Raw genomic sequence first — 21,508 nt, 5'->3', positions numbered from 1 at the left:
TGAAATCTCTTCACATGACAGGCCCGCTCAGACAATTAAAGTTCCCTCCACAGAACACATTTCAATTACTGTAATTACCCTCTCACTCCACTGCTGATGTCCCCACAGATCACGGCTGACCGTCTGCGTGACAGCCAGGGCGTAGAGTGGCCAACATCAGCAAGGCAGTGAATACCACACTGAGCTGCCCTCGCACAGGTTTCATCTTTGGCTACATCAAGATAACGATTACAAACCTGATAAACTGATACACTGCTCAACATTGATATCACAGATATTTACTCATACGTCCTTTTGTAACTTTTTAACTGATCAAACTAGACTTAGACTGTACACACACACACACGTGCACAGGCACAGTGACAGAACTGCAACGCCTGAGCACATTGAATAAATTTCTTTAAAAAATGAGAAGACGGAAACCTATAACAAAGAAATACCCCCAAATAAGCATGAAATACATTACAAAGTACAAGAAAATTACCTGAAAATTAGCAAAAAAACCAAAAAAGAAACAGCAAAATTACAAAAATGCTTGATAATTATGTTTTTTTCTGGACATTTCTTCTAATTTTCTTTAAATCTCTAAATCTACTAATTTCTTACAAATTGCGGGACATTTCATGCAAAGATGCTAACTGCCTTTTTTCTCCATGTTTTTGAAAGAAATTAAACAAATTTACTTGGCGCTCAAAATACCTGTGAAAGACATCTGATATTGCGTAGAACGTATTTCCTTCACCATAAAGCCAATTCTTTAAAGATATTTTAAAAATCTGCATCAGTTATATACATGTATAGCTAAAACTTGTGTTCCTCACTGGCCTTGTTGGCATATGGATACATTTGTTGCCGTGTTACCACCAACTGATGATCGGCAGAATAGCCTGAAAGGATGGTGGCCATATGCTTGGTACAAAACAAAATGGGGACCCTTGCTTGAAAACAGTCCTCCATAGTGCTATAGTGCTTAAAAACTCCACAGGATACCTTTTTCAGTAGATCAGTATCATCCACATATAGCAGCACACTGGGGGGGTTAACAACAACACCTTGAGACTGAATGGCACAAAAAATACTCTAAACATCTTTTACAGTGCAGACAAACCAAAGAGTAAATCAAAAACTGAAATTATGAACATTTTGGTGCGGCTCTGAATCACTTGACGGATAATTTCACTTTTGTTAACTTTGCTAAAAAGGGCATTTGGCCTTGGCGGAGATCTGTGCTCTAAATGAGTACATTTACTCTATTACTGTACTTAAGTGTTTAGATTTTTTACATCTTTATACTCATAGCTATAGCTAATATAGCTATACTATAGTATGTTATACCACTATACTGTGCTGTACTGTACTGCACTATACTATACTATACTGGGCCTATTCTATACCATACTATATTACTCTATAATATTCTACTATACTCTACTATATTATTTAATCTGTAGTTACATATATTGCACTATTAATCTACCCAGTTGTATACAAAATTACTAAAATTTGCTCCACACCATTGAAATGCTCTTGTAGTTGTTATTGATAAAAACAATTTAATGAACAATTTAATAAAAATTTAACGTTCAAAAGCAATATTGCACTGTGAAAAGAACCATTCTGTAAAATGACTACTTTTGTTTTTGATACTATTTAGATAATAATTCTAATGTGCTTTTACTCAAGTAACATCTATAGTTCACTTGTAGTGAAGTAGGCTACTTTAGACTATGGTTCTCTACTTTTACTGACGTAAAGGGTCTAAGTACTTCAGTCACACTTGACATACTATTGCCTCATATTTTAAAAATGAAAAAGGACACAAGCAAATAATTTGCCATTTACAGGGGTATAAATTAGCAGCTAATGGATAAACGTGTGCATGTAAAACTGATCTGTGAAGGTGCAGCCGTCTTTTGATGATGCCACAGTGAAAGCTGAACGCAGTGTTTTCTAATCTCGCTTCAAAACGAGGACACACTCTCTCACCTCTGTGTTTTACAAGCTGCTCCCACTCTATTGTCCCCGTTAATAAGATATAAAGTTAGAGTGCTATAGCGCTCACTCGGTCAACCAGGACAAAAATGATCTGCTTTTAATTTATTGCCCCATGTCTGTACGCTGTGTGTTTTATGTATCAGTCAATGGATTCCTTAGTTGTTGCCTTGGATACCGCTGGAGGAACGGGGTGCTCAATGTCACCGTGACCGACTGGGACAGCTGCTAATGCAAACACAGGAGCCGGATGTTAACTTCATCACCTGTTATTAACACGTTATCTTCTCGTTCGATGACTGCATCTCAGGTCATGTGTTCATACTAACGCCCTCCAATGAGGCAATCCTCTATCCCAAAACATCAGCAACAAAAAAAAAAAAAAAAAACTCACAACCCGTTGGAAATACAATATAGGGTCACTAAAAAGCAACCACATTTGGTCTGCCTCTCAGTGACAAAGTCAGCAGTGTCACTTTAAAAACATTGATATCGCTGCTGTCAGGCGCAAACCTCTTATCTCCAAAACTGCTATTTTTCAGGAATGAGATAAAATGCTATGTTTTTAAAAGGATCCAGTGGAGATAGGAGATTTAGTCACAAGCTTTTTAAACTCATTTCATTTATAGAAAAATGGTAAAACCCACTGATAGATGTAGAGGGGGACCATCAGAAAATGAAAATAAATGTGGAGATACCAGGTTTGTACCCGACAATGACTATATGATATATATTAAATGTACAAATTTAGCATATCACATGGTTTGCAGATTGTTACAGTTCTAACATCTTCCTCTGGCGACTGGGCTGTGAGCTTCTTTCTCTCAAGTCCAAAAAGAAGAGACTAAATAAATTGGAAATACTCAGTACATCAAACTGCACAAATTGCCGTACTTAAGTAAATGTACTTAGTTACATTCCACCAGTGCACGCTCTTGTACACAAAGTGGCAATGGTCGGCATGTAATGCTGCTCTGCCCTATAAGCCCCTGCGTGTCCTGCTCCAGACCCATTGATTTTATCGGGCGACGCCAAAGCCAGTTCAGGCCAGCGTCCAGTCTGCCACGAGGCCTCAGGGTGACACAGGCTGTGACAAGCCTGCCCTTCTGTCATCAATGTCAGCGAATACTCTCAGATGAATGCATGCAAACACCGGAGGCACAGATTAACGCTAGCTCGAGGCAAAAAACATCCGGGAAAGTTCATAAGGAAGTTAATCGAGGGGGTAAAAAAGGCCTTAATACTGTGCCAGAATATAGTGCACACTTTTAAGTATTAGTTTTTAGTATGGAAGTGGGACACACTGTAGGATTGGGGGATTCTTTTCACAGGGCAGGGTGAGAAAAACAAAACGCTTTGTGATCTGACAAGCAAAGACGCAGCCTGAAGCAGCAGAGAGTGTCGTGGCCAGGAGTCAGAGAAACTCAAGCCTTGATAAAATACCATAAGAGTTGCATCAAATGAATTAGCAGTGAAATGAAAGAAGAGATTCTAAGCAGTTCTTATATTTGAGCCTTTAATTATTGACATGTATTTTAATGATTTATTATTAACCTCAATCATTTTTCAAGCAAAAATAGTGAAAACACACCAAATATCTGGTTCCTGCCACTAAGGTGATGATTTTCTATGTTTTTTCTGCATTATATCTTTTTAAAGTAACTATATTTCTTTTTAGCGGTAGTTACAGCCACAGGTCATTTTACAGAGCATAATATATTAGTGCCGCAACTATTAATTTTTTAAATTTATTTATTTATTTAATCAGTGGATCTGCTGGCCCCAAAATTTGATAAACCATAAGCAAACTGTAACCATTTAGCAGCTCACTCAAAGAAGTACAGCGGCCGTAAATTTCTGCAAACTCAGAAAACAATGAGATTAAGGAGCTCCTTACCCTCTGAGCAGAGGACGAGATCAAGCACCATATAGCAGTGAGGGTAAATTATTGTTATTGCCATTGCTATTGTTAATTAAGTGTGTAGTCACATGACAGGCCGACCCTGTTGTGTTAAACATCACGCCTGTCACACTCTTTTGGTTCAGTGATGCCGGTATGCTGTCTGAAATCACACACTGGAGTGGAATGATGCTACTATCTTTTGGTTCTGTGTAAAAATGCAAAGGAGGTGTAAAGAAAGGAGTTTGTAGTGACCCTATAGCACAATTTCTGTGTAAAAAGGATTTATATTTACGCAGCTGAGTGCAATACTCAAATAAATGTAATTTGTTACTTTCCACTGCTAGTTTTGGTGTAAGAAATCTTGCAAAAACCATAATTTCCTATAAAGGAGAATTCATCAAATTGATTTGTTCGACCAGTCAAACAGTCCAAAACCTTTAGCTATTTAATGTATTGTCACATAAGCAGCAGGAAGCAGTTTGGTAAATGACTTCATCAATAGATTATCGTAATAATTGCTTTTATTAATTAGGATGATATAAACACCAGCATGTATCCACGGGAGTCCCCCCTCGCCTTCACATGATCTCCCTCTCAGTATTACAGTGACTTGATGTCTCTCATTTTAGCATTAGTAGCTTGCATAACTGGGCGTTTTCTTCCTCTCTTTCTTCTCTCTCAGCTGCTTAGCGCCCAGTAGAGCAGTGGATGATGGGAGCTCCGACACGGCATGATCTAAAAACCCACTGGCGCTTTAGTGTGCCTCAGCTGGCTTATATAACTCCGTGTGGATGTGCAAACTGCCTTGCTATTGGGAGAGCTCACGGAACAGACACACAGAGAAGCTACTGATACGTGGTGTGTTTGTATGCGTGTGTGTGTGTGTGTGTTTGTGTGTGTGTCAGGGTAAGGACAGCAGATCAGAGTGTGTGTGTCTGATGAAGCGGGGGCGCCTGTTTAGCAGAATATAGTCAGATTTGTGTTTTCTGCTCCCTCCTCCTCTCTACGCTGTTTGATGACATCACCGGAGTGTCCCCTCGATTTTTTGGACCACCGAGTTCCCCGGCGATGATGTCACTTCCGTTGGGGCCTTCACCTGAAGTGACATCATTTTTGTTGCATAACTACCCCCCCCCTCCCCGTCCCACTGCCCCCCCTCGCTGTCTCCCGCTCCTGCATGTGAGAGCAGAGGCAGCTTTTCTCTGTCTTTGGCCACCCAGAGGTGCCGTGAAACTCCTCATTATGGAAATACCAGGTGTGCGTTCATGAAAATGGAAATAGGCAGATTTAAAAAAATACATCCCTGGCATTTAATGTGGAGACACCCTCCAAGATGTCCTCTGTGACCTCTTCGTGCCCCCTTTTTGAACAACTCTGAACAGTCAAGTCTCTTTTTTGAGCCACATGACAACAGGAAGTGTACAACTCCTGACATGAAATATTCCGGGTGTGAGGGTGAAGAGAGGCAGAGTGTGAGAGACAGCGATCGAGAGAGGCCTGACCTATATAAGAAGGAGGCTGAAATATTTATGGATGTGAGTGTCCTAATTGGCAAGCCACTGGGAGCACTGCAGCCTTCTCCTCCAATCACAGACGGGGAGGAGGTTAACACACACACGCACATGCAGACGAGCGTCGGTGGTCCGAGTGCCCGAGCGAGGCCTCTACCCCGCAACCCTGCCATTGCCAGCCCGAGAGATGCTCCTTTATAAAGACAGGTCTGCCTTTGCCAGGGCTGCGGCATTGTTAGAATCATTACCAGAGCTGTTATCATAACCGTCCTCTCTGGCACATATGGACGGGAACAACCGCTCAGAGCGCGAAGTCAAACACAGCCTAATTGGCTGGGCTTAATCTTCAGCACTGTCACGCACTGCTCGGCTCTCCGAGAGGCCTCAATTACTGTCCCCCCGCTGATGGAGACGAGGAGACGGACACTTTCTGACTTCTAGTTTCAAACCACTGCAGGCTACAGCAGGGCGGGGGAGGAGAGAGGAGAGAGGAGGCACCACATCATATCACATCAGGGGTCAGCAGGGACTAAACTTAGCAACTAATGTAATATATTAGAAAATAAACCAAAGAAATCAATTTTACTCCTCTGGTTTTACACATCAAAGTATGTTTCCAGGTGTTGGGGAGTAATACTACATATGTGAAAATACTTAAGTGTCTTCAGAGAGTCCACATCAGTTTAGTCTAAAGACTACAAGTTTGACATGAAACAAAATCTAAGCTGCTTGTCTCTGCCACAGGCTAGTGGCCAGGGGCTACATTAGCCACTAGCATATAGCATGAATCTCTGAACAAACTGTTGGTGGTAAAAATGCAATGAGCAGCTTAGCAAGAAATGTTCCACAAATTGCAAAACAAACAAACAAACAAAATTTTTTTTTTTTTAATTTATGGAAAATTTTTTGAGAAAAAAAGAAAAAAGCTAGGGAATAAACTATATTTATTATTATCATAATTACATATTTAGAATAATGTTTAAAGGACTTTTTCAAAGTCTTGTTTTGAGTTTTTAATCCTTCTTTTGCTTTGTTTAGTTATTGTCGCTTTAGTTGTTTTCTTGTACTTTTGACTAATTTCTTGCTTATGTTTGAGTTATGTCCTCTTTCGTTGCTCATTGCTTCTTCCCATGTTTTTGGAAGTAATGAAGACCATTTGCCCAGGTTTCAAAGGGTTAACCAACTCCAGAGCCTTCACACCCATATGTCACATTGTGTGTATAACACGTGTAGAAACTAAAAAGGTGCAGAGTGCAGACCTCCGCCATGACCAAATCGATCAATGTTAACGAAAACAAAAAACAATTCATGTATCCATCCTGTGATTTGCATCCACTCTTCGTTTAACCAACTCTCATGAAAATCTGGCCGGTAATCCTGCTGACAAACAGACAAACTAAACTGAAAATGTAACCTCCTTGGTAGAGGAACCAGTTTTTGGAGATATTTAATGACAATTACAGCTATCTTAATGTTAGTCCCGTCCTCATAGTGAAGACAAGGGGTTCGCACGCCCTCTCCAACTCCTGAGTGAATGCCTGCTACACGCAACCAGTTTGCATAACCTTGTATTTGCCCTGCCCCACTGGTCACTTGTGTGCATCCTACGATCCCTCTGCCCCCTTCTCTGCACAAAAGAATGTTTTATTTATGAAAATCAACAGGACAAAACAACTTTCTGTCATGTTTTACAAATTTAACTGGAAATGGCTGATTCACATGAACAATATTTTTCAAATTAAGATATTTGCCAAAAAATGTCTTATTTAACCTAACATTAGTCTCACTTTAGCATTTATTGGCTGTAAAAAGAGCTGTTCAGAATGTTGCTGCAGCTTGAGCGGCTGTCTTCATGTGAGCACCATATCTATCGTACTTGGCTTCTAATACACAATAAATGGGAATGCAAATTTGGTTGCATATAGTAAGCATGCACTGTTATAGACTTAGGTGGTGGAGTGATGACCAGGATGTCAGAATTTAAGCAGATGTAATTTTTAGTGTGTAACGTGTCTGTGTAAACATGGTTTTTCAATGCAGTGATGCTCTCCAAAAAAGTATCTTTATCAGAGCTGCTTTATCCCTTTGAAACCTGGGCAAATTGGCTTGATTTCTTTTAAAAATGGGAAGAAAGCAATGAGCAACATAAAAAAGAAATGACCTAAAAATTAGCAAGAAATTGGTAGAAAGTACAAGAAAAAGTTAGAAAAAAAGGGAAAGTAAAACAAACAAACAAACAAAACAAAAACAAGAAAATTATAACAATTCTGTAAAAATAATTTAAAGTATTTAATTATGAGAATTAGAAATATAATTTCCTGGAAATGTTTTCTTTGCTTCTAATTTCTTGAAAAGCAGTGTAGGAGAAAGATTTGATTTCAGCACAAGACGTTGCTGTTTAAACTCAGTGGGTCTGTAATTCACAAATAAAAGTCTCAAACACATTAACTGGCCAATCAGAGGAGAGTATTGAGCTAAAGATACTAACAGTACATCAAGAGCTCAGAGTCATTGTTGTGATTTTTAGGATTAGCAGGCAAATGAGTTCGACAAGCATCTCTGTCTTGCTTGCACAAAGGGAAAGAGAGCAGAAATCAATGGGCTGTGTTTACAGGGTACACAGCCGACTGTAACACTGCACGTTATGTTACACACAGCCAAGCAGTAAAAACAGACGAGCTGCTTGGCAGGACTGCAGCCTGGCCGGCCTCGTGCTAAAAGCAGGCAGAGACAGCAGTGACACACGGGCCAAGAGCAGTTACTGGCATCCCGCTCCAGTCTGAGACGGAGCAAAAACAGTGGGACAGATTTTAAAATATGTGTGTCCAGACTGATGTGAATTACCCTCGCAGTCAAACAACTGAGCATCAAAATACCAAATGAAGTTATTACTTTAAGTTATTACTAAGGTTCAGGAATAAGCTCATGCGCGTGCGCGATTAAATCACCTGCACCTCGCTTATTCAGCCATCTAACTCCCAAACCCTGTTCTTCTCCTCTCAGCAGGACAGCAAAGTAGCTCAGCTGCTAGCACCGTCTCCTCACAACCTGAAGGTCCTGGATATTCACCCTGAGTCTTGACTCCCAGGTTCATAAATGCTCCAGCCTCACCACACAACGTATCCTCACAAAGCGGTTCGTATGGTATCTTACGAAAATGCACACACAATGTTTCCTACAAATTAGCCCCCCATGAATGACGTTACGTCCTTGGCGTAAAATTACATAACAAAAAATAAAATTAATGTGGCTAGGAAGGAGGAAGGAAACAGCTTAAAATGACTCAGAGTTTACACGGTTCGTGTCGTGTCTCCAGGGGAAAGTCAGGATATTTGCAACTCATACACCACCCAAAGGTGCCCCCTCACAAGACTACTCCTGAATGCTTCCTTGTTTGCTCCTGTCAGTGCATCAGTCGCACGATTATAGTCTTTCAAAATACTGCCACTTTGTAAGTGCTTTTGGCATAAGATCCCAATGCAAAAAGCCACCTTTCACGGCCGCCTGATATGCCGCTGATTGCCACACCCGAGAAAGCAGCCAGACAGAACTGGTTGCGGTGTTATTATACGCTGGTGGATGACTGGACGGCACCTGCTGCAGATACATTGACAGTCTCTGTCACTTGAAAACGTGCCCAGATGGAACCTGTCATGTCTGCATGATAAGCAGCAGGATCAAGTCAAGTTTACGCAAAAACAGACCCCGGATTTTCATGCAGGAGTCCGGTGTTCCCTTCCCGGCTGAATGTGATGTTTTTTTTCTACAACTTAACATGTGCCTCCTTACCCTAATCCAAGCCATCTGTGTCAGCTTGTGCTTTTGTTGACTAAAATTACTTGTTAGGGAAGTATCTAATGTGCAGACATGATTTCTCTGTGTGAGATACTCACGTAAGAAGTACTCAGATGGGTCCGCTTCATAATCTGTTTCCTCTGGAAAGTGGTCTATCTGTTTACACATCCCTTTGAAGTTTCCTGTTGGGAAAAAAAAGAAATAAGAGTTTAGTGAGTTCATACAAGAGGATGCCAAAAAGACAAGATCCGTACACTCTTTCTTGAATTGTCCAAGCAGTTCATAGCAGAGCCTTTTCTCTGGTCGTGGCTTTCACACAGACCAGAAGAAGCTCTTCAGAAAGCAGACCTGAGCGCCAGGCCTCTCCAGCAGCAGGTGGCGGCTTGTAAACAAGAGCAGCGCAGCTGTTGCGACCTGGAGCCGCTCCAACTGCTGTGCACGGGGAACCTCATCTCTTAATGCTCGTTCATTTGGCTAACACCTTGCCGTCCAGCCACTCTGTCCATCCAGGAAGCAGCATGCCCGCCTCCCTCTCCCTTCCACTTCCTCCTGTCTACTCTCCTCTATTTGCAGCCTCTCAGTGGAGGTTTGGCGTTGATGAGGTCACTCAAGGTGGCGTGGCAGGGGAGGCACCCATAAGGCGGCCATTACGGCAACCTGCTGCTGCAGCGAGGAGGCAGATGCCTGGGCGTTTGATTGGACCAGATTAGCGTTTCATTAACTTCTTCATCTCCTCTCCCTCCAGTGTCCCTCTAATTAGGTGGACAGGTGTTGGTTACCATGGTGCCAGGTGTTGCCGAGGAGGTTTTGGCAGTGAGGCATGATGGGCACAGCGGGGTGCGGTTATTACTTTGTGAATGGCCCACATGCAGTGGAGAGAGAGAGGGACCCCCCGGTGATGACCACTCATACATTAGAAAGAGTGTCACCTGGAAAAAAAGAGCCATCAAAGCGTCCTCGATCTGCTCTCCCACCTGCGCGCAGCATTTGTGTCGCAGCTACCTGCAAGTTGGCAGCCGCCGCCGTCTGTTCAGAGACTCAGCTCAGGATGGATGTAAGTAGATGTTTGTTTTGATTGTCTTAATTTAAGTTAGCAAATTTCCATCCAGATGTGGGGCATGTTGGATGTATAGCCAAACCTCTAATGACTAAAAAAAATCAAGAGAAAAATGTGATAAAAATATTGTATTTCAGTTTGTTTCTGATTTGTTTGTTTGTTTTTTAGTGGAAGCTTGACTGATGTTTAGGTCATATGCTTCATCATTTATTTGCTTTACTTTGCATTTTAATGCATTTTGTCTTTATAGACACACCAACTTTTATTTTTGGGCTGTTTGTTACATTCTTGTCAATGTATTATCTCAAGAACACCTTAAAGAAATTTCTTCAAATTTGGCACAAACTTCCTCTTGGACTCAAAAATGAACTGATCAGATTTCAGTGGCAAAAGGTCAAAGCTCACTGTGACCCCATCTATCTCAGTCTTGTGTGTGTGATATCTCAGGAACAACTTTTGGGAATTACTTCAAATTTGACACAAATGTCCATATGAACTCAGCAATGAATTGATGAAATTTTGGTGGTTAAAGGTCAAAGGAATTGTGACCTTGCATCCGTATCATTCTCTGGAATACATAAATCAAGACAACTTTGAGTGAAAATCTTCAAATTTGGCACAAACATTCACTTGGACTTAAATATGAACTGATTAGATTTGGCGGTCAAAGGTCACTCTGACCTTGTGTTCAACTCATTCTCATGAAAGCAATATCTCAAGAAGGCCTTGAAGGAGTTTCCTCAAATTTGGCACAAATGTCCACGTGGACTCAAGAATGAAATTATTTGAATTTGATGAGGTAAAGAGGTAAAGTCACTGTGACCTCACAAAACATGTTTTTGACCATAACTCAAAAATGAATATGCTAAATTTGACAAAATGTCACACAAATGTTTGATATAATATAATGATGAAGAGATAAAATTTTAAATCCAAAAGTGCAAACTTCAACTTCACTATGACATCATAATGTTCTGCAAAAATACTTTTCTAGCCATTATTCAATGTCATATCTCAGGAACAGAAGGGGAAACATCTGGTCAGATAAGTGTGCTGCTGATTGTAAAGATCTGCTGGGTGTGTGAAGAATTCATGTTTTCACAGACATTGATGTAAACTGTACGAGCAGCCTGAGTAGCTCATGGAGGCATACAATTGCGAGTTGATGAAAAAAGTCTGATTTTTTTTTGTTTCTAAACTCATGCTTTTTATGTATATATTGTATATATATGTCCATAAATACAGGTGGATAAAAACACACACTATATTTCTTTAGTTGTGAGAGTGGAAACGTGTGCATGAAAAAACCACAAATCGTTTATGGACACAATGCAGTGTACCAACTGTGTGTGTGTGTGTTCACTCCTCTCTCCCACCATCTTTATTGGCCCATAATCAAAAAAACACTTATCGATTTACATCAACAGGTTCTGTGGCAATTAGGGAAAGAGAGTGGGAGAGATAAAGACGGAGGAGAGCAGGGAGAGAGACAATGTAACGGGATGGAGGAGGGGAGATAAATATAGGAAGGGCAGGGAACAGAGAGGTTTTGAAGGACAGAGAGGGAAGATGGAGTGGGAGGTGGAATACATCAAGTTTGAGTGTCACAGTTTAGGCCTCAGTAATTGCTGAGCCACGACAAAGCCCTCCGGAGTTTAACAGACCTGCACAATTTTCAACATGATGCTCTGACACACGACATATAGCTCCTCTTTCAGCGGCGGACTTGGAGATTAGAGAGTTGGGCTCGTTCCAATCAGTTGTAAGGTGATCTCTGTTAACTAGCGCCGCAGCATAAAGCTCAAAGTGATTCTCAGAAGCGTCAGTGAAGCTAGCTGTAGCATGCCATCTTTGAGATGTAAGCTGGTGCATACTGTAGGTGTAACCCCGCCACCTCCTGCAACTACTCCCCCAGGCTGCTGCTGAAAATAAGAATATGTTCCTCTTCAACTTGCCCGCTTAAATAAGCTCTAAATAAGTTGTATTTCATGCAGAGGGGGAGGGAGGGGGGAACACACTTGTGCCACCACTCCAAGCATATTTCACTGAAAGATGACTTGTGTTTACATACGACTACATTGCACGCTCCCAGTGGAGCTGTCTGAGCAAACTAGCAGCAGCAGCAACCCACAGAGCACCGTGTGTGTGTGTGTATATGTGTGTCTTAACAATGTTATCAAGTGGGTGTAAGATTTGGTTTGCAGCTGGCCGTCCCATCCGCAGTTGTGCGATTTGTAATAGCAGCTGCGGAGAGTGGCCTATTGGGGGAACCACTTCAATTAGCGTGCTGAAAGATTTATGTGACACTTAACCGCTCCAAACGGTCCTTTTCTTGTAAGACATGTAAACTCAGCAGGCTGGTAAATGTTTTATAATGGCATTTTCATTTCAGAGACCTCCCCACGTGAGTGTGAGCGCAGGGCCGAGGCGTGGAGAGAGCCGTCTGGCCATTAAGAGCTTTGGCAGGGGGACTGCTGTCGAATGGAGAGGTGTTACTGGAGGCTCAGGTGTACAGTGGGTCAAAACACTTATCTTGTAAAGAGAAACACCTGTATTCTGTGTAACACTTGCACTTTTAGTGCTGGATTACTATAAAAGGCTCTGTCTTCAAAGTCACCTGAAAACTGTGTCTTGCTTTTGCACTTTTGCATTTAGCTGACTGAAAGTGGAGGAGGGGGCAGCAGAGCAACATTTTAAAGTGCTTCAAAGATCCAACATGTTTTGTTAAATATTAAATTACAGCCACAAGAATCAGGCTGCAGGATTCGGGGCCATGCTTGCAGCTCTGCGAGGCTGTTCTAAAGTGCTGCACTCTTCTGAACTCATCAGCATGTTAGCATTGTGAGAACATTAGCATGCTTATTTAGATAGTTCAGCAGGTATAAATGGTACTTTGACCTGATAATAGTGCCAGTTGAAGAGTCAGAGGATCACCAAAGTTATTACAACTCATCCTGAGGGGAACATAAACATCTGAATCAAATTTCACGGCAGTCTGTGGAGTGGTTGTTAAGATATTTCACTCAAAACCACAAACGTCAAATTAATGGCAGTGCCAGAGGAAAAGTCACAGAAGGACCATCTGTCCGATCGTTGTTAAGAATATTAACTATTTCACTCAAGTGATAGACAATGCCCCCAGACATTTTTTTATAGGGTTGACAAGATGGGACCACTTCAAATTTTGGGGATAGCATGCCAAAAGCAACTGAATTTCAGAAATTCACTCATGCCTTTGAAGCAGGCTTGTTGAAAACTGCGCAAATATGGAAAGTTAAAGCAACCTGATATACTTCTTATTTTACAGTTAGTAGTACTAATTATCTGCTGCTCGTAGAATCATACCAGCACAGATAACATTTCGAGCTTACATGTTAGGTGATTCAATGTTCTTTAAATAAACTGAGTAAAAAACAAATATATAACTTTAATTTGAAGGAGTACATTTATAACATTTTCAAAGAACAAGCTTTCTCAAGTTTAGGGGAGACTCGCTGGGGCCCATAGAACTCATTTTCATTCAGGTATCTTGAGTTGAGAGTTCAAAGGACCCCTTTCAAAATGGCCATATTAGATGTTCCCTCACCAAAATTTTGCCTAAATTTGTTTGGCCCCCTTGCTGACAAGCTATGCCAACGTGATTAGTAGGATGCCTCAGATTGTCTAGTTTCACAAAATACCATAACCTTCACGCTAGCTTAAAAGTAAGTGTTCCACAGCCGCTTTCTCTTGAAGATAATAATCACGCTCTCCAGGATGTCGCAATTTCACAACAATTTCAGCAAATTCAGCACATTGCAATTTGTCCAATCACTGCAACTTTAAAGCAAACTTGATTACCTAAACGGGTTCACCACCGAGGAGGACAGACAAACAGACCAACATTACCATCCCTGAACCATACAGAGCCATTATGAAAACGATGATAAAACTGTCTGTATGCCTGAGAGTAAGCAGTCAAATCCAGCTCAGCAGAAAGTAAATACAGTTCAGTTTTAATATGAAATACAAGAAGGCAAAGGTTTTGATCATTTTTCTCTGGAATTTAATTCTCTAAAAACAAACATTATGACATGAAGAATTAACTAACAAGGTAAAAACATGTTTTTTTCTGCTTTTGAGGGCAGCGAGTCAAGCTTATTTGTGTAGCCTTTAATCACAGTTGGGACTCAGGGGACTTCAAATAATTCAACACAACAAATGAAAAATTAAACCCTCTGAACTCTAAACCCTTGTCAACATAAAGGTTTTTAGGATTGTGTTGAAATCCAGACGTTAACCGTAGCGCGCTCAGCCTGAGTGAACGGTATAAATCAAGTGGTAATAATTTGTAGAGCCGTCATTAAGAGAGGAGGCAGGTTATCTGAGATCTCCTGCTGGGATCACAAACCCCCTCGGACCCTTGTGGATGTGGATGTGTGTGCGTGCAAGGGGAGGGGTGATCCAGACTTAATCAGCCCAGTCACCGCTGGCCACTGTGCCCTCCTATAGTGGGAATGAGCTATGGGCTAACCTCATGCCCCCTGCGTCCCCTCCCCACCTCTGCAGCCATAAAGCACTTCATTACCACACAGCCCGGAGAGACAGAGAAGCACTCAAGAGTGGAGTGCAGTGGAGAGAAGGGGGTTGTTGTGGAAAAGAGAAGAAGGGGGGTGTAGATTTATTGTTGCCCACCACAGCGAGGCTCTGGGTCTGCTCCTGAGGGACCTGGGTTTTATCCGGTCAGTGTCGAGCCTATTTTCAGGCCCCCGTTGGCACATAACCGTGAGGAGAAGCTATTGTGGGGCTGGTGACATCGCTACATTGCTCTTTATTCATATTTTGGAAGAAAAAAAAAACTTTCCCTGGGCTGATGTTCATGTATAGGTGCAGGAATCTGGAGCGACTCCAGCTGAGGCAGACCTCTGCTTAATGTGGAAGCCTTCCAAGGTTTAGGTGTTGACTGGTTAAAGAAGGTCTGTGAAGTAGCTCAGATGGTTTTTCTAATGTTATTTATACTAAGAGCTCGGCCCCTGGCTCCTCACTATCCTACAGAAACAGGAGAAGAAAACCCTTATTTTCTCTCGCTATCTTTCTGTAAGTGGGAAGCTTTTGGTCTGCTGCTTCAGGGAAATTTTAAGGCAACTACTGTAAAACCATTGCTGGACCTAGCACCCCCCCCCATTACCTTTTATATTTATTATATTCATTAAAAGCAGAAGTCAATGGGAAGTCAACACAAATAAGATTCAACTATAATGAATAAACAAGGACTTACACATTTGTACTTACACTCATTTTAAACTGTTTTAGCAGTGTTAACATAATTTGGTTTTTGTGTAATTCCAGTTTTCAGTTTGGTAATTTCCTGGTCATGAAATCCCTGTCTGTGTAATACATTTGGTGCACATGGGAGGTTCATTTCAAGACTGGGTCTCAGACAAAAATGAGGATAGACGTCTCAGAACCACATTTGTTTCTAGCAGAATGTCACTCCACTGCTGATCTGGTGATTTTATCGGCAACGACAAACTGTAGCTGCACATTACTTTATGAAAAGTTTCTCCCTTAGTTCACTGCAGGACAGATATGTTGATGAATCTGCAGCTTTTGATTTAAGAAGTGCCGCATCAGAGCTCGGTGCCATTATGCATGGCCGTCTACTGTGCGTAGCTTCATTAAATCACCTGCAAATAAAAGCAGGGCCCTACAAATTAACCACACACACCTCTATTAGGCCAGCTGCCAGAAGAAAATGTTGGCATTGTACATTTCTGCAAAACACAGATATGTAACATTTGTACATTTTCATATGTATCTATCACTGCGTCAGTGATTGGCCAGGGTGGGTGCAGGGTTTGAACCTCCCTCCAAAGCACTTTTTTTATTCTTTCATTTATTCTTTTCACTTTTTGTGTGAACAACCGAGTGTAACACTCAGAATACCTCTGAGGAAAGATCATTTGAAAACATGAGGTGTTAACTCCATGTTTAAACGATATCTTTCTCCCCCTTTTTTATGAGTCATATTTTCACCCTACCTTCACACAAACAACTAAAACCACTTTAGCGTTCCAACATGGTTGAATTCTACTTCATACAAACTAGGTTTTTATAGCATAGCCCTCGCTTTGTAGCTGTGTGCTAAGTGGTTACAGAATAGCTACTGAAAGGTCAACTCAAATTGTGTTTTGCTGGTGGAGATTGTTGACTGTGTGTTTAGCATGATGCAAGCTGATGAAAGGCTCAGTACTCATTCTCTTCTCAGTGATGTACAGAATGTAAACACAGATACTGCGAGAAATATAATTAAAGCATGATCCGCTCTGATCACCTACAATACACACATGTAGTGCTGCAGATGATGATGAGAGTGAAACCCAATGCAGAACTGAACCCAAACCTACAATGTATTAGGTATCAACTTTACCATATTGACCTCTACACCCTGACCTTTTGTGACCTAAAGGACACAGAACATTTACCTGGGATATAAATAACTAGAAATTACAACTGGATTAGAATTTGGGTCTTTTATTATGCAACATTTTCATGGATCTATGAGTATTTCTTCAAATTTGACACAAACATCATAGGCCACTGTGACCTTACATCCATCTCATTCTCATGAATGGGATATCTTACAAACATCTGGACTCAAGGATGAATTTATTAGATTTTGGTGGTCAAAGGTCACTACGACCTTGCATCCATCTCACTCTTGTGAACGCAATATCTTAAGAGAACACCTCGAGCAAATTTTTTCAAATTTGGCACAAACGTTCACTTGAACTCAAAGATGAATTTATTCAGTCTTGATAGTTGAAGGTCAGGGTCACTGGGACCTTGCATCCATGTCAGTCTTGTTAACACAATATTTTGAGCAATTGAACACCTTGAGCACCTTTTTCATATTTGGCACAAACCTTCCTTTGCACTCATGAATCATTAAAATATGGTGGGCGAAGGTCAAAAGTCAAGGTCAGAAGAAATTATGACAAATTTTCACACAAATGACTAATATTATACAATAATGACGTGCTGACATTTGATATCCCGACGTGCAAACTTCAACTTGACTATGACATCATAATTTCATGCAAAAATGCTTCACTCGCCATTACTCTGCATCATATCTCAGTAACAGAAGGGGAGACATTTGGTCAGATATTGAATTGGTGACACTAATCTTGGGTTTCCACTGTAATAGCAGTTTTCCACAAAAACTGAATTTAAACACAAGCAGAGCTCACCAACAAAATATTTTGAATAAGTGAAAACATTAAGTTGCCTTACAGATGTGCTGCTATTACACCTGTGAAGTCACTGTTAATGCACCTGTGTCTATGTCACATCCAGCACGCCCTATCGTACCCAGGATGCACAAGTCCTTTTGTTTCCACGTTGTTTTTCCATTAGTTTGCATCACACTGTCTGTCTACTTTCTGCAGGTAGGAAAAGTAGCAGAACTGGACGAATCCTTCCCGGCTGCCTGAGGAGAGAGACATCCTGGTTGGGTCCTGCCCACGCACGAAACCCTGAAACCACGATCAAACATGATCACAGCTGCCACAGCACTGCAGACGGAGACAAAGGTTTGATGAAACACAAACACGGAGGAGGTGCATTATGGGAAGGGGAGGGTGGAGTGAAGGGGGGGGGTCAGGAGGACTCGACTGAGTAGGAGGTGCCGTTTAAAAAGAGTTAGAGCGAGAGAGATTGGAGCCCACTTCTGATTCGTCAGTGGGCGGCATTCTCAAAAACTTTCCAGGCAGCCACCGAGTGCGTCAGCATCCAGAACCCCTCTTTCACATCCTCCTCCTCCCACCTCCGTCCTCAGTCCCTACGGCAGCCGTTGCCATGTGGACATCAGAACTGTTCGGTTGCCATGGTTATAGCTATCTGGGATAGGGGAGGATCACATGGTCAGAGCCAGCTAAGGTGTCTTTAACCCCTGGACACACAGCGGCTTCAGTGACACAGCATGCAGCATTAGTCAGCTGCTGTTACAGTGGCTGCACAGCAGCGTTAGCTCCAAACAGCAGCAACCTGCAGTCAGGTGTGTCTCACGTCCTTTCAGGTCAAACACATAAGCGGGATTATAGCACCGAGCAGCCAATGGAAAGAGATATATTGCAAGCACGGGTCATTTAACCGCACAAATGAACACAAATGACCTCCTCTGGTTGCACTCTCATACATGCATGTACAGGTATGTGCGAATAAATCCCCTGTGGATGAAAAGGTAATAGGTTCACGCATGTTACACGCTGACATCTTCTCCCCCCTAATGAACAGCCGCCCTAGCAGCAGTGACAAGAGCCCTAATCGCCTTATTCATCTTCATAATCACACCTTATTCATCCTTATAATCACTATATTCATCTTGGTAATGACCCTGCTAAGGCAGGGAGGCCCGTACACGCCGTCTCCCCCTCTCCCATCACACGCACAACACAGATGTGGCGTCTCTGGCTCTGAAAACATGCTTTTTTCATGTCAACGCCGCAGCAGAACTGTTGTGTGAAGACTTAAAGACACAGCAAAATGACACTTAGAGCATCTTTAAGCTCGAGTAATGTGACGGGTTTCAAAGCGAAACTGAATATGCAGACAGGGTGTAATTTCAGGAGGCATCCGATCAAATCGCTCAAGGATTTGAAAATGGATGAGGCTCTACAAACCCTCCGTGAAGGCCTGTTTGCTTCCCTTACCAGAGGGTAGAGGAGGAGGCACACATAAATAAATTCCAGTCATTTAGACAGCAACTATTCTATTTTAGAAATATAAGCAAGGTCAACTACCTTCAACCTCTGATATCATGAGCCATCAATGTCCATCACTCCATAATTTAGATTTTTAACCTCCTGTCTATTCCAGAAGTCTGAATGTGTTGTGTCTCATTGTGTAGAATGACATCTACTGCTTGTATATAATCTGACGTATGAGGTGAAGTTTTGAAAGAGTTGAAAGAACATAAGACTTTTTTTTCCCAAGGCAGCCTGACAAACTTGAACCACTATTTACATATATTCTCCTGTGCAGCACTTGGAGATAGTCATGCAGTGATTGATCTGAATATGTTGGTAAATGTGTTTTATTATGCGCTTATGACAGTTTGAAATTATTGCAGAAGTTGTTGATGATGATTGCAGAAGTTAATTCATATTTATAACACAGCTTCCACCAAGAAAATCAACAATTTAATTATCATTTGTGAAGAATGCAAATGATCTTAGATACTTAAGTTACCAACACTAGTCTGGACTGAATTGTTGTTCTGAAAACAGGATGTCTATAGGTACACTCAAAGGTATTGCTTTTTAAGATAACTTTTTAACTTTTCAAGATAATTTTGAACCAGACTTTTTGGCAGATCATCTTTTTCTTATTCAAACATTGCAGGTAAGTATACAGTAAGAACTAGTTTGTGGGATTAATGTACGTCTTGCCAACAGGCAAGTAAAAACTAAAAAGTTAGTTGGTTAAAAGGAATTAGTAAAAACTTACAAGAAAATGACTTGAAAATTAGCACAAGAAATAAAACAAAAAACAATAAACAAAAAAAGGGAAATGGACTGAAAAATGTGCTAAAATGTAAATGTAATTAACTTTAAATGTAGAATTATGTCGTCTCTGTATGTCGTAGTCTGTAGTTTATTTTCTTGTCAGCTTTTCCTAATTCTCAAACCAATTTGCTCATGTTTCAAAAGGTTTAAACGCTTCTCAAAGATGTCCGAATGTAACACAAGAAACAGATGTAGATCCAGGTTTCAAAGGGTTAAAAATGTTAAGCCCTGCTGCTGCTGTTGTTGTTATTGTTACAGACATGTTTGAACTTCTTTAGTTGAGCCATGATTTTTGAATTACAACAAGACTTATGGGAAATGATATTTGTTAAAGGCCGCCAAAAACAAGATATATTGCTATTTTCTAGTTACTTAAGTCATCACAAATGTAAATAGGAAATGAACAAATGAGTTTTTCTTACTTCTAAAACAAAACCCAGACGTTCTGCTTTAACTTCAGCTCTCTATATGATGAAAGAGGTTAGCTGGTTTCTCCACATCACATTTGCTAGGACATAATTTATGCATTTATGTATACGCCCCCACATGCAGGGTGAGTCATCAAAATATCTCAACCTTTTACAGGAAGAGAAGGAGCAGGATTTGAATATATGATAAGAAATAATAAAAAATGCTTAAAGAATATATAAATATTTGGAACATACAATGAGGGCAGAACAATTAAAGTAGGTGCACAGTTTAAAGCCCCTGAGAATTTAATTCAGAAAGTATTTTTCTATAACATAAAACATTCATGACTAAATAAGCAACCATAAAAAACACCTCTAGGTATTATTTATTAATAGTTTAATACTGAAAACTGCTTTTATTTCTCAGTTTCTTTAAGGCTTTAAGAAAACCTGGAAGCAACAAGAACACAATCTTAGCAACTCTGCGAATAAAGATGCATCTCGCAGGCTGTTGGCAGGTATGTAACGCAGCAGCTGTAGCTGTAGGTGATGTGGGAGGCAGACTAATGGAGGCAGCGAGGTGCCATCAGGTTTCGGCTCGTTGGAGGATGACTGACAGATGTTAGACAGTCATTTGACCTCCCACGACTCGGCTCTGAGCGCTTTCCCCAACAAAGCAGCTCCTCTCTGCCCTGAACGCTGGGATGTCCGCACCACATATGCATCTGAGCTGAGAGCTGCAGCAGCGGTCTGCGGGTATGTTTACTCCTGAGATGATGTGTTGATGGAGAAGAGATAGAAAGGGAGGAGGAGATCTCCTGTGATCCACCACCAAAGGAGCAGTGAACCTGCAGGGAGGCCAGAAGCCTCTCTGTCATATTCGTTTCAGCCTGCTGCTTTTTCTTTCTCCTCTCTTCAAATCACTCTTTATTTATAGCTTCCTGTCTTTTATACTGTATCAGGCATTCTCCACTACAAGAACTAAATCTCTAACTAAAATAGATACTGTTTTCTGTGTTTCCCTCCAATTTCAGGGAGAGTTCCTGAACCTAAACTGCTCAGGAGGTGGAACTGAATACAAGTTCCAGGTCTCGGGGGAAAGAGATGCAGTTAATAATGCAGGACCAGTGGTGGAAGAAGTATTCAGATCTTTTGCTTTAGTATAAGTAACAATACTACTGTGTAAAAGTACTGCAAGTTAAAGCCCTGCATTAAAAAAATCTTAGTAAGTACAAAAGTGTAATATAATTAAAGCACCACAAAGTACCACAAGTCAAAGTATTTATTATGAA

General features: G+C 41.1%; 1 protein-coding gene across 1 annotated transcript in view; it reads right to left on the bottom strand.

Annotated features, from left to right (window-relative positions):
* cacng2a (calcium channel, voltage-dependent, gamma subunit 2a) overlaps positions 1-21,508 on the bottom strand; it is an 82,317-nt gene that overhangs the window by 19,481 nt on the left and 41,328 nt on the right. The window contains exon 2 of the mRNA XM_042504145.1: positions 9,300-9,383. Within this exon, the coding sequence (XP_042360079.1) occupies positions 9,300-9,383 (84 nt within the window). The remainder of the gene's footprint in view (positions 1-9,299; positions 9,384-21,508) is intronic.

Source organism: Plectropomus leopardus, chromosome 17 (genome assembly GCF_008729295.1).
Source record: "Plectropomus leopardus isolate mb chromosome 17, YSFRI_Pleo_2.0, whole genome shotgun sequence".
Classification (NCBI taxonomy): Eukaryota; Metazoa; Chordata; class Actinopteri; order Perciformes; family Serranidae; genus Plectropomus; species Plectropomus leopardus.
The sequence above is the reverse complement of the archived record's forward strand: the minus strand, read 5'-3'. Positions and strand labels throughout refer to the sequence as shown.